Source organism: Manis pentadactyla, chromosome 1 (genome assembly GCF_030020395.1).
Source record: "Manis pentadactyla isolate mManPen7 chromosome 1, mManPen7.hap1, whole genome shotgun sequence".
NCBI classification, from domain to species: domain Eukaryota; kingdom Metazoa; phylum Chordata; class Mammalia; order Pholidota; family Manidae; genus Manis; species Manis pentadactyla.
The window spans coordinates 7,760,573-7,784,199 of NC_080019.1; the positions used below are offsets into that span (position 1 = coordinate 7,760,573).

Sequence of the window (23,627 nt, forward strand, 5' to 3'; positions counted from 1 at the left end):
GTGGCCTTTTTCCTGTCTTGGGGTAGAACAGGGCTTCTATCTCCCCGTTCCTTGTCTTTGCCCCACCCCATCTGTCTAAGAAAGTCCAACTAGAATCTGCTCTGCTACAGCTTGCCCAAGTTCCCCCAAATCAGCTACCCTTCAGCTGGACATTATCCACTTGCAGCCTTACTTTTATGGCTGTCCATGGACCCCCTAACTTCTCGGCTTCTGGTTGGGTTTGACCAACAGGAGGCACCAGGCTGGAATTTGAAGGTCTGGAGGAGATAGAAGTCAGGGTATTGCATCTCCAGGCCCTTCCTGCCCCTCACAGTGTGTGAACAACCCTGAGAGTATGGGAGCCGCAATTGTCTCTGGGTTCCAGTAACCCCCTTACCTGGGCTCCCCAGCACAGCGCCCTCCCCTTCCTTCCTGATCTCCCCTAACCCTGTCTACAGCTGAAGGTTTGACCCACCTGTTACTCTGGGTGCACCGTATGCTTCTTGGCTGGACTCTGATGCACACCTTAGTAGTGTGTTTTGTGGTAAGTTTGAGATAAAAATGATGTCAGCAGGTTCTGCCCCTTGCCTCATATCCCAAACCAGCAAGATCTGCATCAGCTGGAGTTGGTTAAAAATGCAAATTTCTAAGAAATGAGAGAGGGGAGGGATGGGGTGGGGGGCGAGGTGGCAGGAACCTCCCCAGGGTGATGTGCACAGGGAGGTCCTGGGGATCGTTTCCTCTCTATCTTGCCTGCGTGCGCTAATTCATTTCTTGGGGCCAGTGGTGTCCTCTGTATGGCTCTCTTATATGGCAGGAGCACGTTAAGTTCTCTGGATCTGGGGACGCAGTACCGTCGGGGTATTTTGGCTCCCGTATCTTTATGTAAAGCACGACCATGCGCCTTGTGCCTCTGCCTCCGGAGAGAAGCAGCTCTTTTGGTGTGTTTGCAGTCTGTGTTTCTCAGTTACTTAAAAACAGCCAACCACTTTATTAACCATTTGCTCAGTAGAAGTTTAATGGAGAAATATCTGTTTAAAACAATCGGTCAAAAAGAACAGCTCTTTTACAAACGAGTTATGGCAGTGACAAGTCAAAGCCCCAGGCTCAATTTCCTGTTCCTTCAACGCCCCCAGAAGAGGGAAGGGGCGGGTGAGAAGGAAGGATGGGCCGTTTAAATGTCAACTGGGGGAATTACAAAAATACACTCTGATGTAGCAACAGGGTCATCATGAAACATGCCATGTGGGGAGGGACCCAGAGGGGCGGTTCCTCTCGGGTGGAGACCTGGAGGTGAAGCCTGCCTCAGTGCCTTGGGGCAGAAGGAACCCCGCTTCCCAGCCGGCAGGTCTGGGGCTGGAGACATGCTGTTTGGGGGATCACCCAGACACCTGGGGAGAGAGACATGATTAAAATGGCAAACCTGATTGTCCTTCTGACCCATCTATCCTATTTGCCCTTGTGACTGCAATACATAGGCAAAGAAAAGCTATCAACCGAGTAAACAGCAGCTAGAGCAGTAAGAAGCGTTCTCTCCCTCCCTCTGCATGCCTGCTTTTCCTGGCCTAAGTCTATTGGCAGGAACAGAATCAAGGGGAGTCCCTGGGCTGGGCCCTGAAAAGCATAGGCTAGGCCCCTTGCCCAGAAATGGTTCTTGGATCCCTGGCGTTTGGCATCTGTGTGCACTAATCCATTTCCTGGGGCCAGTGGCATCCTCTGTATGGCTCCCTTATATAGCAGGAGCACGTCAAGCCTCATTTCACTAACTCCTCACATGATGCACCTGCTCACTTCACACTGTCCAGAGGGGCTGAGGCGCGGGGCAGCAGAAGAGAGGAGAGCCATGTAGGGTGGGGACGGCAGGTACCAAGGCCAGCTGTGTGCGACCTCCCACCCAACAGTTCTGTGTAAGACCTTCCCCTCTTTCCCGATGCCCCTCCTTCCTGGGACCTTGTAGCACTTTCTGAAGAAGGTCCTTCATCCCATCCCAGGGGCGGGTGGGCCCATTTCCTCCAACCCTGTAAGTCTAGGTTGGTTTTGATCTCTCAGAAGTCCAGGGGCCTCTGGGAGCAGGTGCCTCCCGAGATGGAGAGATATCAAGCATGCACACAGCTGCTTGGGGTGTGTGTGGACTCAAAAATACATATCCACATTGGAACTCAGCAACCTTGAAATGTGGGGAAAAAAGAAATGGAGCGATGGCTGTAGAAGGAGAAAGGAGGGCGATCAGTAATGCCCAAACGAGCTGATCAGCATTTGCATCAAGACCCTGACATCTGGAGCAAAGCAGACAGAAACAAGTTGCCAGTTTTGTGTCGGTGCCTCTCAGTTGGAAGCTTAATAGAAAATTAGAAAAACCAATTGTTGGAATAGGAGCTCAAATCGTTTTTTTTTTTTTTTTTCAATCAATTGAGTCCTGCTAATGTGATTCTGAACTGCCTTTAGGTAAAGAAAATGGTTGTCGTCCAGAATTGGACATCAGCCTCCGCATCCCTTAAGAGGCACTTTTAAGAAGAATGAATGTCTTTAAGATTTGAAAATTAAATCCACACTACTTCTGAAGGATTTACCATTAGGTTCTGAGCAGATGTGGCTTGGGAAAAAAGAGACTGCTTGCTCAGGATCCCAGAGTATGACTTCAGAAGTGGTGTAGGTGAATTCAAGGCCTTTGGAGATTAGTCATTCTGCTAAAATAAACACAGCAGCCTTCTCGTCACAGCTCACTACGTATGTGCCGTATTTGGCAACGGACCTTTTGAACAAGCTGGCCCACTTGCAAAGAGCTATGTGGGGTGCCTCCATGCTGAAGTGTGGGTGCCAAAGATTAACACATGTATAATATACTCTGAAGGAAGGCATTCACGATCTGGCTACCTCGGATGTAAGGGCAGCACATTAAAATGGCACATGCAGACGTTTTTCTTTCATGCTTCTGTCAGGGAAAGGGCCCGCTTGGGTAATGTTTTGGGAATGTTTTTTGACCAACTTCTTCAAATTAGTTCTTTCCATTAGGCATGTTCTAGACTGTTTGAGAAGAGGTATGAGACTCTGGGGATAGTCATAGTCCCATAGACGGATAAAGGCACAGATGTTTGACAGTTGGGATTTTCTTAGATTTTTCAGAAAATTCCACTGTGCTAGTTCCCTGTTACCACTCAAAGTTATGTATAGGTTGATGCGATGAGGAAAGTTAAGTTTGTAATGACTGGGCAATAAACTAGGGTCTCTGGTGTGTATATTCCCTGGAATGTATCATAGGTACACATGGGGCAGGAACAGATGAGGAGGGAGAGAGGATTGGGGGCAAGCAAGCAAACAAGACCAAAACACGGCACCGGGAAAGACCCGAAAAGTGAGGGGTGATGAGGATCCCTTAGTCCCTATTCTAAAAGCTTCTAAGTCAGTTGGGCTAAATTCTCGAAGCCTTGCTCAGCAATGATTCATGCCCTTGACTGCAAGGAGTCAGTCCCCCTGTCAAGGCATAGGATGGACAGTGAAGGCTGAGGGGAAGAAAGAAAGCAGGTGTAACTCCTGGTCCTAACAAGAACTCCAGACTGGGAGAGTGGGAGGGTGTGATGGTTTCCATGGAACTCACTCACCTTGGGATGTGAGAGGCAGGGTGGGGACAGCTAAGGTGCCTTGGAAGGTGAGACAGCAATGTCACAGCCGCAGAAAGCAGACTCTCTGCAAATGGCTGAGTGTAGGTCTGGCTGTGGTTTCTTAGAGGTAAAGTCTCTTGAGGAAAGGTGAGCTGACTGGTTGCTATGGCAACCGGATAGTAGGCTTGGTCCACTTAACTGTCCCCATAGTAACTGAGCTCCTGGAGAGCTATGGAGGAATTAGTTATCTTAACATAATACTATTATCCCCATAGTAACCGATCTCTAAATGGCAGTGGTCAGCTCCAAGGAGCCATCCTAGAAAAATCTCTGCTGCCTTGAGAAAGGGTGGGCAGGAGGCAGGGAGGTGAATTTACCCTCCAGGCCTTCCTGGAGCTGAACACCTTGAGGGGGCGTGTGTGTGTGTGTGTGTGTCTGGGGCGAGTGCACTGCGGGGCCGGAGGAAGGCTTAGACACTGGGGATGTGAGGCGTCCTCTTGAGGCATCCCTGGCTCATCATGCCCAACTCACTCCTGGGTTGAAGCGGACGGCACAGCTGGGAGGCCCTTCCGGCTAGGCTCGGCCATTCTGGCGCAGGGTGCGCCGGCGCTGGCTGGACTGCATGCTCAGGACCAGGTACTGCCTCATAAACTCACTGAACCGCTTCTGGTTGGCCAACTTCCGGGCCGACTTCCGGGCCCCGGTGAAGCCCCCGAACCTCTTCTGCAGCTGTTTCTGCTCTGTCTCTCCAGCCTCTTCCATGCCGGGCTCTGTCCCTTTCTGTGCTTGGAATAGGCTCCTGATGCGGGGCATCCGCTTCAGTTGCATCTCGGAGGCTCTTGGCTGGTAAAGAGCAGCCACCACGTGCTCTGGGTCAGCAGGACTGAGCTGCCAGGAGCCCCTGGCCAGGACCTGGGTGCACGGAGTCCAGAGAGGGCGGGAGAAGACCTTCCCTTCACACTCGAGGATGCACACCTGCAAAGACAGATGGTAGGAAGGAGGAAGACCAAGGACATCTATTAGGGTGAGGCAATGAGCAGGTAAAGTCCCTCTATGGTCTACATTGGTATCAATGCAAGTGCTTCCGAAGCATCTCTTTACCAAGTACCACGCAGCAGTTTCACACATTGCTCTTTAGGTTCATAGCATTTCAGAGTTGTAAAGACACCAGAAACCATCCGGCCCAGCAACATCATTTCACGAAGAAACCCAGGTGACGTTCAGTTATCCCAGGTAACACAGCAAGTTACACAGAATGAGGGCACTCAGACTACATTCAGTTAAAGCATTAGTTGGGTTTTTGGAACCAAATACAGTCCATGAGGGTCACCTGTGAAGAAGAAATTAATTTTGTTCTCTTATCAGGCTCTTGGGACAGGTCAGATTGGTTTAAGAAACTGGGGATGTCAAAGCACGTAGTTAAATTTACATGGTTATTTTAAAGTTACCAGGCAAAGGTCAACGCTGGTTGTTCATTTTCCACCCCACATATGCTATCTGCATATAAGTTATAGAAAATAAGGGTCAAGACCCTTTGGGATGTAGGCAGGTTGGTCAATCCAGTTCCAGGAGGGGCAAGGGGACCATCAGATGCAACCCAGTAGACCTGCCAACACGGCAAACTTCTGATGCTGCTCTTCCTCTCCAGGCTACGGACATTCTTACTCATATTTGAATCCTTCCAACAATCTTTTCCATGCAGTAAATAGTAAGGTTTCAACAGAAGTTTGTTGTCGTGAGCTGAATTCATCAAGAAGTCACTTTATATATGCATTATATGTAGCTAGGAATGAAAAGGCAATAAATCTTGAATTTTTTAAAACAGGGACAGAAAGCAGAAAGACAGGAAAGAGTCACCTGAAGAATAGGAGTGGCAGCCAGTCACAGCCAGACCTTGAGCACCCCCGGCCCTTAGTACTCAGCCCATTACAGTACTTGCCAGTCACCTGTTGCAGTGCTTGTCACTGTTGCAACTCTGTTTACCTGATATCTTGTCTGTTCCATTAGATCAGGGATCCTAATCTATTTTAGGTCATAGGCTTTTTTTGATACTCTAATGAAAGTGATGGACCCACCCTTTCGCCATATAAAAGCACACTCACGTCAAATTTGCAGACAGTCTTAGAGGGTTTGTAAATATTCTAAAGGGAGTGTGCATATGCATTCCAAGCATCTAATACCCAGGTTGCAAAGTGGAGCCCCTGGTGATGATGTGGAGTGGAGAGGGTCAAGAGGAGAGGGTGGGGGAACTGCAGTTGAAACCCTCCAAGGGCCACATTGGGAGGCAGCCCCAGCTCTTCTTGTGCACCAGCAAAGCATTGCACAGACTTCTAGCACTGGAGGGGCCTTAGATGACACCTGATGCCATGGGTCCTACACCTGGGTGTGAATCTAACCCATTTAGAAAAACAGAATTTCAAGCCCTAGTTAAATCCCTGAGGAAAGGAACCAGTATTTACAACTTATTTTTACAAAGCTCAGGTAATTCCACTGTTTGCCCAGGTTTGGAAACCACAATGTAGTCCACGTTCACATGTTATGATGAGGTTCAGTGACACACTGTTAGGTACCTGTATATAACCCAAACAAGAACTCACACATCTCAAGTCCTCTTCCAGGACATCTCCTCAGTGGCCTCGGCATGCTTGCAATACAAGTTGGTGGAAATTAATTTGACAATAAGGATCATATGAGACCAAAAGGTTAGGTTCTGATAGGAAAATTGCTCATTTTCTGCTGGACCAGAGAGGATTTTGAGATGTATCCAGACTCCTCCACTGAGAAGACTTCCAAGAAGCACCTCTGCCACGCCCACCTGCTAGCCAGAGGTGGTGATGTTGGTCCCTATTGGTACATAGGCTGTGGTTTTTCTGAGCATGTCTTTTCCATTTTGATTTCCCTCAGAGATGCTGAAAGAACTAACACATTATCTGTGCCAGCCCAGCGGAGGTACTGAGAGAAAAGAAAACCACTTTTTCACACCCACAGTGTCACTGGGTATAAAAGAATGACAGGCTATTGCATAGATGGGGAGGATGGACTTCAGAGCAGTGGCAGCTGCAAACTTGAGGGCTCTTTAAGAGTCGCCACTGGGGTTTGTAGACTGCAAATTCTTAGCCTGTCCCCCTGGAGGTGCCATTCAGGAAGCCAAGGGTGGGGCCGAGGAGTTTGCATTTGTAGCAGGTACCACAGGTGATTCTGAGGCTGGGTACGAGTTGAGAGATCCTGCTTTGTAACTTGCTCCATGGAGGAAGAAGCCATCATGGCACATGGAGACTCCTTCTGAGAAAGGACCAGTTGGGTCTGTACTTAGCTTGCTCTTGAAACTCTTTGAAGAAAACCAGGTAGAGCCAATTTGTAGTGCCTCCTTTCAGATCATAATCCTAACGCGTTACTGCTCCACAGCAGTAGGTCTCAACTACTGCGCCGAGAAAAGCGCCAGGCTGCAGAGTCAAGAGGAAAGCAGGAAAGCTCGGGAAAGCCGACAGATGTATGGGATGTGGAGCTGAGATGGATCTTTCAGCCTCTTGGTCCAATCCTTGTGGACTAGGAGCCCCCACATGCTTGCTAAATTGTTCTGCTGCTTTAATATACAGGAACAGGTGGAAGTCGTTAAACCTCGAGGCTGTTAGATCTTCGTAAGCTCCTGGGTTTCTTGGCTTAGATGGTAATTAGATTGCTGTTGATCAGAGAGTATGAAATTCTCTGATCAAACCAGATGCATAGCCCATCCCGAGATGCAACATACTGTGAGATGAGTCAGGTACTAACAAAATCACTGCAACTCTTGATTTAGGAGAAAGTTTGGGGCAGATAGGAGGAGGGCATATTCACAACAGCATTTGTAGCAGCAGATGGGCATATGAGCTTAATGCCTTGCCCTCTGGTGCCAGCGACCCAGCAGCCTTTTTGTAGAGATGGGTTAATGGCCTATTAAGTGAGCTGGACACATTTTCACAGCCCACACTGACGACATTGCTGTAGTAAGCCAGAGTGCGGAGAGCGTCTGGAAAGTCTCAGATTGGTGCCAAATGTTTCTGCGAAGCTGAGCTTGTGGGGAAACTGACCAGAGGGCGATTTGGATATCTGGGCTCAAATATTAGGGAATTAGGCACATGAGTCCATTGGCAGGAAAAGACGAAGATCATAAAACTTAGGAAATTTATGCCACTAAAGAATCTAACCATTTCTGATCCAGAGACGTTTGGGAGCTATTGGCTTTAGGAGGTTCTGCTACAGTATCTGAGGGCAAACACAAACAGACCAGCAGACAAACAGTACAAAAGAAAAATAGAAAAGGAACTCCGACTGCAAATCAACCACTTGAGTTTTCATGTAATGGAGACAGAAAGCACCACTAGAAGGTAGTTTCTTTTGCTATTAATAGAGTTCCAAGAAGTTTTAAATAAATTTCCCCAGATCTTTCTTATGGGTTACCACCTCCTTTGTCTCAAACAGCTCAGAGAATGTTATTTTATCTCCTTAAGCTGACAGCAAGTACCGAACATTCATAATTAGGTGACAGTCCAGGCCATTGTGATGGGTTTGGGTGTGTGAGTCATTTATGACCAACATTATGGTCTGACAAGAGGCCAGCCATCCTCGGAACACTGACCTGGAATGAGAAATAAAGACATTTTGAGGGAGCCAAAAGTCCAGAAGGTCCTAGAAATGGATTATATAAAGTTGGTGGAGAGACTGGGAAGGTGATGCTTACTGAAGGTATCCCCATCATTCACAGAGTGGACGTACTCTAGGATTGCAAGATTTGGAAAAGAGATGGGGTCGCCTGCATTCTAGCATTTCATAAAACTTAAAAAAAAAAAAGGTTTCTGGGCCCCACCTTGGACAATCAGAAAAAGAAGCTCACACCTTTTGGTGAGCAGATACCAGAGGCTGTCAGAGCACAAAGGAGGGAGGGAGGGGTCGGTGGTATTGGGGGCAGGTGGAGAATCAGCAAAGTGTTCTCATTAGAGGTAAAACAATCCAGGTGGAAGTCCGAGCAGGATTTATCAGATGGGGGAGGAGGGAGAGGCATGTGCCAAGGGGCAGGGCAAGTTCTGGAGCAGTGGGAGGGCCAGCGAGGGAAGGGAAGTGTGGAGGACACTGGAGCCCTGCAGGGAGGAGGCGAGGAGAGCCCCCGTGGGGGTTACCTGCTGCCTCCAGAGAGCGGAAGGCCCCGGGTCCTTTGGTGGCATCTCAGAGGGACAGTGTCCATGGAGGTAAGAGGCAGGGAATCTTGGCACTCACTATGTTTAGAGGGAGGGGAGGGGAACAGGAGCCCAACAGGACATAGGAAAATGAGTCCGGAAAGGGGTAGAGGGCCTGGAAAGTTCCCCAAGAGAGGACAAGAGGGTGGAAGGGGGGAAGCCAGCAGGGGCAGGGCGTGGGGCGGTCAGGAGCTGTGGTGACCCCTGAAAACACAGCTCAGCCAGAGGCAGCGGCCAGGGCGTCATGGCGCAAGCGCAGGCGACTCTCTGGAGAAAGTGACAACAAAGGGAAGCAAAGAGCAAGAGGGAGACAACGGAGACCTGTTTGCCCTCTGTCGCCCCGGGGCAGGGCCCCCAAGGTCATGGTGTCCAATGGAGGGAAGACCACAGGCACTTCACAGTCCGATGTGGTCTTGGTTACAAACAAATCGCCTAAATCCATGAGTGCTTTACTTTGTAAAAAATACAGTAGAGCAGACCCAGGATTATCTTTACAGTTAAGTTCCTAATGCTTTTTTCCATCATAAAATACATATAACTGAACAGCACCTCCAGGGGACACAGGAGAGACATTTCAGTCATTTTTAAGTGTCCAGCTCAGAGGCACTAAGTACATTCACACTGTTATGCGACCAGCACCACCCTCTGTGTCCATAAAGTTTTCATTGTCCCAGACTGAATCTGGTGCCCATGGATCACTAATTCCCCTTCTCACCCCCTCCTGGCTGCTGGCAACCCCATTCTGCTGTCTCTATGAGTCTGACTGCTCTAGGGACCTCATTTAAGTGGAATTATACACTATTTGTCCTTTTGTGACTGGCTGATCTCCCTCAGGGCACTGTCCTGAAGGTCCACCCGTGCTGTAGTGCTGTAGCCTGGGTCAGAATTTCCTTTCTTTGTCAGGCTGAGTAATATTCCTCGGTGTGTATAGACCACATGTTGTTTATCTGTGGGGGGACCCTGGGTAGCTTCCGCCTTTTGGCTGTTGGGAGTAGTGCTTCTGGGAACACCTGTGTGCAGACACCTGTTTGAGTCCCTGCTCTTTGAGTGGGAGAGAAAGGGTTGCCGTTGAAGTTGCTGACGCAGGAGTTGTGCACACCTGTCAGTCTTGTCCAGGCTGCAACCTGAGGACCCTCACATTTACTGGTTTACATGTAATCTAGTCGTCTGCTCTGCTTACTAAGACCAAGGGAAAGTGGGTTTGGATGAATGTTTAAACCTCAATGGGCTGCCCAGAAAAGGCGCGTGGGCCTCTGTGTACTGGCCAAACTCAGCTTTTCTCAGCTCCTTAAATGCGCTTCCCCCCACCACCCAACCGCCTCACAAGATTTTGTATGTGTGCAACCTGCCCTCCCCCTGCCCCGTCCCGGGGCCTGGGGCACACTCCCGGCCACGTCACTCCTACTCACCTTGAAGTCCCCTTGGAGACTTCCGCTCCCCACAAAGTCCCCTCTACCCGGCTAGACGAGGTTGGGGCCCATGCCCTGGGCTTTCCCAGCACCCAGCAGAGCCTCTCTAGGGAGACTGTGGGTTCTTCTCTCCCACTAGCTGGGAACTCCATCCACCTGCTCACTTTTGCATCCCTCAGTGCTTAGCACATAATAGATGCTCAGAAAAAACACTTTGGGTGAAGGAGAAGGACCGATTAGGTTTGGGTGGGTTGTCTGGGGCTGTTCTGCCTGGCGCTGCAGTTGTCGCCAGAGCAGAGCACGTTTGGGTCTGCCGGGCTGTGTCTGCCCACTGTCAGTGCCTCAGCCCAGTGCGGACGCTTGGTTTCTGCGTGAGTGAGCTTGCCTAAGACACAGTAGTTGCTTCTGGTTGTTTTTAAAGGTTGTGGAGTTTGAAATATGACACCTTTTGAAAGGTATTTATTTGACTACAAAGAAAAAATACTTGTGTTATATTGGACTTAGTAGGAGAGGAATAACTCTTTAGACTGCAACGAAAGCAGTTGGAGAAGCAGCTTATTTAATGAAAAGAAATTTAATTCTGGATTTGCCCCCAAATTCAAAATTTAAAGTGTAAGAGAGCATTTTGGTGTTCATTTGTAGAATTACCTATAATATCAAAAATGGAGGGTCATGTACATGTCAATAGGAGAATGGTTAAGCATATTACACTATATTTGTGGACAGAAATAACTTAATTATTCTGATATAATATAGCAAGTGGAAAAATGAGAATTCTTTCTCTGACTGGTGGGATTCAAGGTGAATTTATAGCACATTAGAGAAATCTAGTGTTTTTGTCAACTTAAGAGCATGTGCATCTTTATTGACATACTCTTTTGGGGTGACAAAAAATAAAATATACTCTGCAAAAAAAAAAACCGGTGATTTTAATTTTTAAAAATGTGTCTGTGAATTTGCCAAATTCTCTTCAATGAGTATGCATGGTTTAATGGGAACAAAATGGCAGCGCGGGCAGGTCTTCCTCTGAACGTTAAGTGGAAAGGTGACAGCGTTTGCATATCTGAAGATGCTGGCGTTGGCATCTGTTTCCTACCAACCGTGTCACCTGACCTGTGGGCGACGCCTTGGTTTCTCCTTCTGGGTGGGCTCTGGAGGAGGGAGGAAGGACACAGGGACCTCCTGGACCTACCTCAAGGTTGAAGCTGCCAGGAGCTGGGCGGAGCTTCTCTCTGCAGGTCAGACAGTCCTTCTGACAGCCGCAGGACACGCTGGAGAAGAGGCTGAGCAGCAGGAGCTCACAGAGCAGGATGTTCATGGTGCGGGAGCAGGAGGCACGATGCTAAACACAAGCGAGGGAGGGCGGCAGTTAGAACAGCCGGTCTGCGGGGGGCTCATACAGGGGACACGGGAGAGACGTTCCTCAGAGGGGACAGTGCCAGGGCCCGAGATTCACCTCCCAGGAGGGGCTGCAGCTGCCATCCAGGCTTGGTGTCCATGAGGGGGCTAGTGTCCTGGCTCCCGGGGGAGCACCCTGTGATGCTTGCCACCCCGCTGGCCTCAACATGTGCGAGAGCACTGCCAGGGAGCCAGAGGCCTCACTTTGCAGCTTTCCAGCGTGTGGCCTTGTGACAACCTCTCCAAGCCTGTTTTCAGAATGACAAGGGGACTACGGGCATGTACCTTGTCGCAGGGCTCTTGTGGAGATGAGGTGAGGTCCAGGGGGGAGCTTTGGCAGAGGGCCGTGCAGGAGGGAGATGGGTGTGAAGTGCATGATTACAAATGTCTCCTGTAGTGGCCTCATCCCCCCACCCCAGCCTGGGCAGGAATGCCCCACACCCCAGAAATCACTCTTCCTGGAAGCTTCCCCCAGGTTCCTTGTCTGTTTCCCCTGCTAGATGTGAGCTAGTCCTGAGCACAGGACCAATATGTCCACCTTGCTAGTCATGCAAAGCACAGGACCAGGCACACGGAATTATTTTTTGAAAAATGAACAAAGAAACTCCTCTAATAGCCCCAATGAGTGTTAGTAAGATCAGTAGTTTATATTTTTGATGCAGGATTGACTGGACGATGTGCAGTTTTTCCTGTTCTCTTTATATTTGTCCTGTGATCCAGCCTCCTGAACCAGAAAATTCTTTCCTTGAACTACATCATTTTGGGTTCATGTAGAATCATCTCTACTTGGAGGATGAAATGGAAAGGGAACTAGGGAACTTTCTGGAAATGTTGTGAATGTTCTTGACTGAGGTGTGGGTCTCTAGAATGTATACATTTACCAAAACCCATTGAATTGTACATTTAAATTCTGTGCATTTCACAGTATATAATTTTTACTTTAATAAGGAGGTCAGTGCAAGAAAAACCAGAATAATTGCCTTTATTGCTTTTAAATGCTTTTCATTTTATTTACTGGGAAAGCGTATAAGCCGTACTACTCGAATGCAGCCTTCAGACCAGCAGTGTTAGGACCACCTGGGGTCTGGTTAGAAGTGCAGCAGTTCAGGCCCTCCCCCATTGCCCCTGAACCTGGATCTGCATTGGCAGCAAGATTCTCAGGTGATTTGTACACATGCTGAAGTCTGAGAGGCATGGGTGGAAACTGGATGTGAGGTGGAGTCCATCGGTGGAGGAAGGAAGGGGACCCTGCAGTTGAAGTCACCCCATGGCCACACTGGGAGACTCCCCAGCCCTTTTTGTGCATCGTCCAAGCATTTCATACCAAGACGATGTCAACTACAAGATGCACAAGCTATGTTTGGTATGTTGATGAAGTGACCTTTGAGATGGAGTTTGAATGATGGGTAAGAGTCTGCCAAGACTCCAGAGAAGGGCCATCTGAGAGACACAGGACACAGCCTTTTCAAAGGCACTGAGGCGTCAGGGCCACCTGCCCACACTCCCCTTTGCCCTGCTGGAAGGGGCTCGGGTCACATGGAACAGGGCCTTATTTGGCGTCTTGGAGGGTTTGAGCTTCACCCCAAGGATGATTGTATGTCCCAGGCTAATGAAGAATAGACACCGACATCTCTACAATCCAGTATATCTCCAACAGATTTTTCTTCTTTATCCTGGAGGCCAATGCCTTGGTTGAGATTTATTGTCTTGATTATGTGATAGCCTCCTAATTAGTCTTCCTAACGATCTGGGCTTCCACCAAGTCATCCGAATCTGATGATGTGACTTCCTACTTACAATAATTCTAGAACCCCAGTTGTGAGTCTGCACCGCTCCTGCCCACTTCTCTAGCTTCATCTCCTGTCACTCATCCTGTGTCCCCTGTAGTCCTGATGTCTTACGGTTCCCCACTCTGTCAGGTCCTCAATGCCTCTGTGTTTTGGCACTTGCTCCTTTGGGCCCAGAAATCCATGCCTCCAACTCCTACTTCATACACACCTCAAGAATGATTCCCCTCTGGGAAACCATCTCTAACCCCAGGACTGATTGATATAAATCTCCTCTGCTTCTCTGGCACCACGAAGATACCCTTGCAGGAAGCAAGCAAGGGGCCCATCAGGCCCAGCAGACCTCTCTCTGTGGCAGAGTTGTAATTTGTGTTTTCTCGTCTGCTCATCACTACACGCTGCCTGGGTTCAGATCCTGGGTCTGCAACACAACCTCTGTTTCTTGTCTGTAAAAATGTGACAATAACATATCTGTGTCCTGTGACAATTAATGAGTAAATGTCTGTAAGCAGTAAAAGACACCAGGCTCACACACCTCAACAAACAAAAAGCAAATAATCCAATTAAAAAATGGGCAGAGGAGCTGAATAGACAGTTCTCTGAAGAAGAAATTCAGATGGCCAACAGACACATGAAAAGATGCTCCACATTGCTTGTCATCAGAGAAATGTAAATTAAAACCACAATGAGATATCACCTCACACCAGTAAGGATCACCATCATCGAAAAGACAAACAACAACAAATGTTGGCGAGGTTGTGGAGAAAGGGGAACCTTCCTACACTGCTGGTGGGAATGTAAATTAGTTCAACCATTGTGGAAAGCAGTATGAAGGTTCCTCAAAAAACTCAAAATAGAAATACCATTTGACCCAGGAATTCCACTTTTAGGAATTTACCCTAAGAATGCAGCACTCCAGTTTGAAAAAGACAGATGCACCCCCATGTTTATCACAGCACTATTTACAATAGCTAAGATATGGAAGCACCCTAAATGTCCATCAGTAGATGAATGGATAAAGAAGATGTGGTACATATACACAATGGAATATTACTCAGCCATAAGAAGAAAACAGATCCTACCATTTGCAGCAACATGGATGGAGCTAGAAGGTATTATGCTCAGTGAAATAAGCCAGGCGGAGAAAGACAAGTACCAAATGGTTTCACTCATATGTGGAGTATAAGAACAAAAGAAAACTGAAGGAACAAAACAGCAGCAGACTCACAGAACCCAAGAATGGACTAATAGTTACCAAAGGGAAAGGGACTGGGGAGGATGGGTGGGAAGGGAGGGATAAGGGTGGGGAAAAAGAAAGGGGGCATTACGATTAGCATGTATAGTGTCCGGGGCAGGGCAAGGGGAGGGCTGTGCAACACAGAGAAGACAAGTAGTGATTTTACAGCATCTTACTACGCTGATGGACAGTGACTGTGAAGGGGTATGTGGGGGGGAGCCTAGTAATCATAATGTTGTTCATGTAATTGTAGATTAATGATACCAAAAAAAAAAAAAAAGACACCAGGCACAGAACATGTACTATGTCAAAGCTTATAAAAGAAAGAGCCCCGAACCTTCTCTCTCTCACACACGCTCACTGTCCATCCAAGGGCGCTTAGCGCACTCTACTAGTAGGCATGGATTACTTGTCTATTTCTCCCAACAGAGCGACTTCCTGAAGGACAGGGCTCATGTTCCATGGTTCTCTGTATTTCCGGCACAGGGTCAGATACTTAGGAGGTGCTCAAAAAGTGTGACAAGTGACAGCGTTAGTGGGGACCTCCCTCCTTCTCCTCAGCAAATGTAGGGTGGAGAGTGTCCAGAAGCATGTGTCTCACTGGGGGCCCTGGGTGTTCAGGGAAGTTCAGGACATGTGCCACAGGCCAAGTGCCTATTAGCTAATTTTTTGTTCAGTTCAAGGGGAAAGGTTGGGAACTAGTTTTGCTCCAGAGCAAGGCAAGATGCCATCCTAAGCTGGAAATGGCAGAAGGCTGGTTGTAAATGGCCGTGAGGCACGGTTGGAAAGGTGCTACGTGCGAGGGTCCCACAGGCCAAACAGTGTTGAGGTGTTGGCACTCAAGCTAGAGAAGCTCCTCACCGCGTACAAGTTCTTTTGAAAAGAAAATGTATCTTGGGTTCCAAACCTCTGCCATGTAAGCAAACGTCTTAAATTGAGGACTGCCTAGAAGATTGGAGACTGATGAAAATTAGGCTTGGGGTGGATTAATGATTGTGCATTGAGCATTGACCCCCCTATACAGAATTTTATTGTTGTTAACAACCATTTGATCAATAAATATGAGAGATGCCCTCACAAAAAAAAAAAATATATATATATACACTTCCAATTGTAAAATAAATAAGTAACCGGGATGTAATGTATAGCATAAGGAATATAGTCAAAATATTGTAACAACTTGGTATGGTGATAGCTGGTACCTAGAATTATCATGTATATAAATGTTGAATCACTGTGTTGTACACCTGAAACTAATGTAATACTGTGTGTCAACTACCCTTCAATAAAAAATAATTATCTAAAAAAAAAAAAATTGAGGACTGCCTGAACACGTCCTTCTAACTTGAGAATTGTCTTCACATTTCTTAGTCTACTAAATTTCAGTCTTGCTATTCGGGAGATATTTTTTGGAGAGTTTGTCTAGAATGGCATGGCTGTGCTCGCTACAGCCACATGATGGCAGTGACTGTATGTTACAGAAGAAAGCGAAGGCGATGCGAAGAGGGACTGTTAACCTTTCCTTCTAGGTACACAATTGCAATACCTAAAATGTTTGCGCAGGCTGAGCTGATAAGTTGTGACAGATGTTAATGAAATGCTTTCTGGCTAAGATTTTTCATGAACTTCATTAACCATGGCTACTGGCACATTCAGGAAATGTTTAGTGGATTGGCTGATATTTGCTCTCTCCGATTCTGGGTAAATGGGTTTTTAAGCTGAGGTGGGGAAGGAAGGTGGCTCCTGGGACGTGTAGCTTGTGCTCCATTTGGTAGCCTTCCTGCCTGTCAACGTGGGCTTCTCTGGCTTGGCACTTGGGGAAACCTTACCAAATGCACTTGGTGTCAGCTGCCCTGCTGCTGCATGGCACGCCTCTCCTCACGTCTCCAACTTCTCTACCCTCCTCTGTCTGACCCCACACTTTTAACAAGAGGCTCTACCTATTGTTGAAGAGCCATCTGTATGCAATACCATTCATTCTCCCCGCATTTAAAGAATCCTTAAAGTGGGAATGACAACATAGTCCTATCTCACAGGTTTGTGATATTTAAATGAGATGAATATAAGTGAAAACTCAAAATATATGTAGTTATCCTTATAGGGGACAACACTTTGTACTTTTTTCATGTTCCTCACGACACCTAGAACAGCTGTGCTCTAGGTGAAATTAGATTTTGAAATTTCTTGAAAACTCAAACCAAGCTTTTCATTTTTAAGAAGTCTTGATCTGTAAAAAGTCTACGTGCCTTTTCTGTAGCTCTGTGTATAAGTTAATTAAAAGGAAGGAGAGTAATTAGCAGTTCATGAGTTATGTTAATGTTTAATCTTTACACTGTGTAACTGTGTGACCCTGGGCAAGTTCTTCTACTTCTCAGCAGCAGAATGGGGGCACCAGCAGGCGGCTGGTGTTTATTGTAGGATACTGACCATCAGTCAATAAAACCTCCCTGAATACGTTTGCATTTTAGATGCCCGTATTACGCTTGGTGAGCCAAGCTCAGGTAGCACTTCTGTGTGGTGAGGCTATAATCTGGACATCTTGTATTGAATAAAGGAATGTTTAATTACCTCTTATTTCAGTAATGATATCTCATAAATTTAATCGTGCCTCGCTGTTTATAAAGATAAAATACCACCGTGTTTTAGCCTTAATCTATTTGTATGCAGTCTTGCTTCCAAGGGCAATATAATTAGTTGCTTATCTGTTTGGATGATTATGTACGAAGCTCGAGCTGAAGCTAAAAAGTTAATTGAGTTTTGTCTCATGACCTACGAGAAAGCCTCTATTTTCAGTGCCTTAAGCAGAGGGGCAGCCTTCCTGCGGGAGGCTAATACGTCCCCACCCTTCTCATAAACCACATGTGTAGCTATCGCTCTTACAGAAGATTATATTCATATACACCCCTGCAATCTAGGGTTAATATTATCCCCCTTTTTGGGATGGACATAAGGCTGTAGAGGTTAAGCGACTTGCCCAGGATCTAGGATCATCCAGCTCATGAACGGCAGAGCCAGGACTTAACCTTAGGCGTTCTGATGCCACATCAGGTGTTCTGGGAAACCATAAACTCTGCACGGCGGTCTGATTCGGAAAGGCTGGCAAATTCTGCTGGAGTCTCAGTGGGATGGTCTGTTTGTATTAACAGTAATCACATTACCATCACATGGAGAGTTCTGTGCGCCAGGCACTGTGCCAATTGCTTTACAAGCACCCATCCTGTGTGTGTGTGGGGTGCTATTATCCTCATTTTACAGTTGAGGAGACTGAGGCCTGAAGCAGACCATCACTTGGAGTGGCGGAGCTTGGACGCAAACCCGTCTGTGGTCACGCTCGTGCACCCACCAGACCTCTCAATGATCTCGGCAGTTCTCTGTCTTCCTGTTGGTGATTTTGTTCTAAAGGCCTCCTTTTGTCCTGGACTCTGGGCTCCCACTGCCTAAGTGAAACCTCTTTATTGTTGCCGCTCCCCAGGTCACAGAGGGACCTCTCATGGCCCACCAGCGCTCGGCCCTGCGGCCCACTGCAGACAGGACCCCTACCCTGAGCTGTTGCTTGTTCACCGGTTATTACTGAGGGAGGCATCTTAGTTTCTCCTCCTCCTTGGACTAATTCACTTACATCAGAAAGGTCCCTCTTCTGCTCTGAATTTTCACCTGGAAGGAGGGGACAGGCATAGCGGGGCAGAGGGCAATGCAAATCCACCGACCACCACGGAGAGCAATGAATAAGCAGAGCCCCCGTGCTGGAGAAAGTCCTGGTTTCGAGCTCTGGCTCAGTTGTTGCCTGTGGGGTCTTGAACGAGCCTCTTTCTTTCTCTGGGCCTCAGTTTCCCCTTATCCAAAAAGAGGCAGTTGGATTAGATGGTTAATACTTCTGATTTTATAAGTGGCCTGATATTTGTGTTCTCCTGCTTAGGGGAAGCGAGAGGGAAGGAGGAAGGAGGGAGGGAAGAGAGGAGGGCTTCCTGAGGAGCAGCGTAGGGCCAGGGCCATACAGGACAGAGGCACAGCAACAGCCCAGGAGGGGCTTGGAGGAGGGTGGAGGGCCCCTCAGATACTTTTTCTATCGGGGCTGCCACAAAGTTGGGAAGGCATCCCTCTTAACTTTGATGTTCCTGATTCTGGTCCACAGTCCCACATATACAGTCAAAACAATTTAAATCAACTTCTTAAACCTCTTATTTACTCTTATAATAACATCAATGTTCTTTTGAAAAACGTGAGAAAGTACAGGTAAGCCAGAGTAATGGATCTAGACCAAGAATCTCCTAATTTCTTTTAACTTTGTACCTTTGCAAGTTCTATACATTATAAACCCCATTAAAGTGCAAATTAAGAATGCTAAGAGCAGTGTAAGGGAAAAGGCCTCAATTGCCGGAAGCCCATTGATTATTAGGCACCCATGTCCCGTCCGGGGACTGTTGGCCTAGATTCGTTCATATCTAGTGTCATTGATTGTGGGTTCTGAGGAAGCCGAGGACAGACTGACATGTCTGTCTGCCAGGCACTCAGCTCTGTGGCTCCTATCAGGAACGCCGCCCACATTCTGGGCTGAATGAATGGAGAGTGGGGGAGGGGAAGCGTGGCTGTGAGCCCTGGGGGGGAGGCAGAGACCTGGCTGCAGCAGCATTCCCTCCTCGGGGGCAGGCTCTGCACCTCACTTGCCAGGCCAGGCCCTTCAGAGCTGGAGACGCTGTGTTTCTGCAGTGTTGAGGCAGCAGCCCATGTTTGAAAAGCCACAGGATCACAGAAAGTCAAGACATGATCATAGCCTGTCTAGGGACATGCCCAGAAAATCGGCTTGCACCCCAAATTGGTGTGCTCCAAATTTCACAGCTCGTTTGTGATTAGAAGGAAATCTTCATGTTAGACAGTGGGAGCACCTATAAGGCATTTAAATGAAAGTGTCGAGAAAATCCAGGTTGCCTAATGAGTTCCCAGTCATTCAAGCTACTGCAATCTGTTGTCGTGATGACTCCTGTTTTGTGAGCAGGGCCCTTCTGCAGTTTAGGATATCTGATGAGTATCTCTACCCAGACTCAGAACAGATAGATTGCAAAGGTTCCTTCATGGGCTTTAGGAGCTGTGGGACTGGTAGTGGGGCTCCCTGAAGCATGTTAAAAAAGCATAGAATGCCCCCCCCCTTAACTTCATATCTCTACCATGTGTATATGTGTATTAGCATGAAATAAGCATGTACACAAATTTAACTCACTGACACACAGTAGGTTTCAATAAATGTTAATACCTTTGTGCTCCTTTGTGCCTTTGTCCTGGCTGTCCCCGCCCCGCCGTCAAAGCCCTCGGTCCGTCTGAGTTCTACCTCCTTTGGACTGTCTGGAGCAAGCCCTGCTTACCCCAAATTCCTCCAGCACTTGCTGTTTGGACCACGCAATTTAGGGCTTAATTACACCCAGCCTTGCATCGTCCTCTAATTGTTTCACTGTGTGCCATTTGCCCTGTCCCCACCCCATTAGTGTTTATCCACACCCCCCACCCCCACCCCTGGCCAAGGGGGCCACGTGCAGGAGCCCGGAGCCAGGAAGGCTGGACTCAGTCCTATCTCTGCTGGTCCCGAACAAATTAGTTAACCTCTCAGTTTGTTTCTTCAACTGCAACGTGGAGACAATTGACACCTCATCGCTGTTGCTGGGGAAAACGGGTGTGAAAGTGCTAAAATGTAAATCGCTGTAGAGTGTAAAGGGCTGTTGTTATCATTTCTGCTGAATACACTGGAGCCCCCACATGCCTCCCTGTCTGCTGGAGTGTAGATGATAAATACCTGATTGATTGAATATGGAACAGCTTTGTGACAGCTCCTGTCACAGGCCCCAGAGAGCACGGGTTTGAGCCTGATTCTGCGATTACTCCCCTTTATCGGCAATGCAAAATCTGCGTTCTCTAAATCCCTGAGTACATTCAGCCTTCAGCTGATAAAGCAGAGGCTGCCACCCTGCTGAGAACAGAGCTGCACCCCCAAAATGACCCCAGGCTGCCCCACAGTGCCCTTGATGGGCAGCACATGGGACAGTGGTAGCTGGTGGTTGGGGACAGTCTTTCCAGGGACCCTCCCCTGCAGAAGACTCGGCAAGCCCTAAAGAACACCAATCCTTTCTGTTAACAGTATCACAGCATCGGTGGAAATGTATACACTATTTCCCTGCCACACTTGATAAACACGACAGATGAGTGTGCCTGCAGCCGCCGCCCACAGACGGTGAGAAAGAGCAGCAATTTCTTTGGGTGGTTTTGATAAGCAGCCAGGCAGTTACTTTTCCCCTCTGTGTTGAAAACTCCAGTTAACGGCTTGCTGGCGAATGCCGTGCAAAGCTCATCTTTTGTTACTCTGCTGAACAATGTTATTGGTTATAATTGGGGCAATTATGGGCTGCTGGAGGAAGCAAAACACAGATGTTGAAGCCAGGATCAGGGTATTCAAGTCCAAAGCAGCTGGCTTTAAATAGTCCATTTCCCAAATCATCCTGCCTTACTTGAAATTCCCCCAGAACTTGCCCATGATCGGAGGGAGATGAGGGGAAGCAGGGATGGGGAATGGAGGGAGGGAACCGCCAGCGCGCAAGGAGCGAGCAAGGAGCGAGCCGCACAAAGACAGGAGGCTGAGCGACAGCGAGAGTTGGGCTGACTTCCCGACGTGCTATATTCCACGGGACCTGGGCAGAGACCTTAGGCGGGGAAGACTGTGGGTTCCAGGAGAAGGATGCAAAGACAGAGGAGCAACCGCCAAAGAAGTCAGGGTCCGGGAGTCCAAGGTCATCCCTGCAGAAATCTACGTGGAATTCGCAACCGCGACCGCGTTCAGCCCCGGACTGGCCGAGAACAACGCCCCGCTCCGACGTTCCCCACCTCCTTACTAGCAATTTCTATGCAGTGCGTAAGGGGTAAGGGTGCCTGCCCTCGGGATTAAAAAACACAAAGCCAAATCAAGTTCAGTGATATGCTGAAAACCAGCCAGAACACGCTGTGGGGGAAGGAGAGAAAGGAAGTCAGCCACAAAGAGAAATTCCTCACAAGGGTGCCGGGGGCTTCCCGAGGGCTGTCCCGAAAGGCAGCCCCCAGCCCCCGCAGGCGCCGGCCCCTCGCCTGCCCCCCGACACCTGTCCTCCGCCGCAGCAACGACAAAGTAGGGGCCACACCTGGGGAAGCAAAACTTTTCCTCATTTCCAAGTTCAGCTCTTGCTTTTGCTGCATCGCTCTTTAGGATAAAAACCTCAACCCACCCACCCTTGCCCCCTCATCCGAGCACTGAGAATAAGACACGGAGAACGCAAACATCACCTCGCAGGAGGCCAGCAGCACCCACCCTGGGGGAGAGGCCGAGGGGAGCCCCGCGCCCTGCGCCTGCGGCGCGGCAGCGGTCCTGGGGCCGGGGACGCACGCAGCCGCCTACCTGGGAGCTGTCAGCAGTGGGGCGCCTCCGACGCGAGGCTCGGCTCCGCGCTGGAGCAGCCACACCGGCTATATATCCGCCCCCCCACCGGCGCGGCCCTCCCTCTCCCTGCCCACCTCGATGACACGCACACGCGCTGACCCCCTTAATCAAGGGAGCAGCGCAACCCGCGCCCCTCCTTGGCCCTTCCGCCCTGGCTCTGCGCTCGGCCCCAGGACACCTACCGCCCCGACAGTCCATCCTCAAGCCTGCTTTACCTGGACTCTGCTCAGCCAGGATCCCGCAGCTGCTTTCCCTTCGCTTCCAGGGTCCTGCAGGACCGACAGGGGCTCTGGCAAGTGTGTCAGACCAGGGGGCTCCCGTGGCAGTGACGAGGCAGACCCTCGCCCTGCAGCCTCCTGGAACAATCTCTCTGCCTGAAGGGTGAAGGAACGCAAGTGGGCAGGAGGAGGGGAGGCTCCGGCCCGGCTCCCACCGGCACAGGGGAGCCCAGAGCAGAGCTGAACCAGGCGACTTCCAGCTGCCCCGGCCCCCTAAGCTGCACCAGCAAGGCCACTCAAGGGAGTGGCTCTTCCTGCCCCGGGCCAGGTCAAGAGCCACTTCACAGGTGCCCGCAGCCCTGTACAGGGTAAAATGCAGAGCCTTTAGACTCAGGACGAAGTGTCTGAAATGCTGGCTCTCTTGTCAGAGCAAGCCACTTCTCCCTGCAAACCTGGGGTCTTCCTTCTGAAAAATGGGCATAATACCTCCTAGGACGGTTGTGAGTAGGAAAACGAGATCCCGTTTATATCCAGAACATGAGATGTTTAGTAAATGTGAATTCTGCATCCCTTTCATCCTTTATCACATTGAACAACACCAACTGAACCTGGAAGTACAGCTGCTGTACTTTTAGGGTGTCACCACCAAGTGCCCCCAAGTCTCAGAAGCTGTTGAACATGTCCCTGGGCTCAGGGTGCAGCCTCCTTCCCTTCCCCGCGGGCAGGTAGCTTCTGCGCAGCCCATCGGGGACGTTTGGATGCTGCAGCATCTTTGTGGATCTGCCTTTCTCTGCCCTAGGCAAACCGCACCAGGACCTCCTCCTCGGCTCTCCCAAAAGAGTCCAAAGTCTCCCAAAGCCCAGGGTCCGAGCCTGTGCTGTCCAAGGAGCTCAAGCACCCTCGTAGGTGGCCGTCTGTTGTCCCCCTGGATCTGCGACCAGGTGGAGAGGGATTAAAGAAAGCATCTGCTCTGACTGCTAATGGGTATGGGGTTTCTTTCTGGGGTGATGGAAATGTTCTGGAATTAGATATTGCTGACGGTTGCACAACATAGTGAATATACTAAAAACCACTGAACTGTATGCTGTGAAATAGTGAATGTTATCTGAATTATATCTCAATAAAAAAAATGTATAGAAAGAAAGCACCTGCCCCAGACTAAGAGCAAATTCTAAGAATAAAACTTCCCTTTCATCTGTATTCACAGCACAAGCGCTCAGGAGAACAGTGTACTCGTGATTTCTCACTTAGATCTTGATTGCCCGAACCTTACCTTTGTTACTACAGGTCAAAGCCAACAGTGTGAACTCTGAGAAATCGACATGACATGTGATCAGTTC

The 23,627-nt window shown here is 48.8% G+C and overlaps 1 protein-coding gene across 4 annotated transcripts; it reads right to left on the bottom strand.

The window, feature by feature from the left end:
• Positions 1 to 779: 779 nt before the first annotated feature.
• On the bottom strand, positions 780 to 22,363 carry PNOC (prepronociceptin). 4 transcript variants are annotated; one of them, XM_036889158.2, is made up of 4 exons: positions 22,285 to 22,363; positions 11,390 to 11,539; positions 4,297 to 4,553; positions 780 to 1,370 (listed from the first exon to the last, which is right to left on the bottom strand). In XM_036889158.2, exons 2-4 carry the CDS (start codon positions 11,513 to 11,515, stop codon positions 1,154 to 1,156), a joined length of 600 nt encoding a protein of 199 aa, XP_036745053.1. In that variant the 5' UTR covers positions 11,516 to 11,539; positions 22,285 to 22,363; the 3' UTR covers positions 780 to 1,153. The 4 variants fall into 4 exon arrangements, with proteins under 4 accessions (XP_036745053.1, XP_036745052.1, XP_057362675.1 ...); XM_036889157.2 differs by lacking the exon at positions 22,285 to 22,363 and adding an exon at positions 22,028 to 22,101 and having other exon boundaries at positions 781 to 1,370; XM_057506692.1 differs by lacking the exon at positions 22,285 to 22,363 and adding an exon at positions 22,028 to 22,101 and having other exon boundaries at positions 782 to 1,370; positions 4,163 to 4,553.
• Between the last annotated feature and the right edge of the window lie 1,264 nt (positions 22,364 to 23,627).

Coding starts and splice junctions, on each gene's coding strand:
- PNOC (XM_057506692.1), bottom strand. CDS start 11,515: ATGAACATCCTGCTCTGTGAGCTCCTGCTGCTCAGCCTCTTCTCCAGC. Junction 4,554..11,389: donor CTGGCAGCTTCAACCTTGAG/GTAGGTCCAGGA, acceptor CTGTCTTTGCAG/GTGTGCATCCTCGAGTGTGA. Junction 1,371..4,162: donor GCGCACCCTGCGCCAGAATG/GCCGAGCCTAGC, acceptor CTCTCTCCCCAG/GTGTCTGGGTGATCCCCCAA.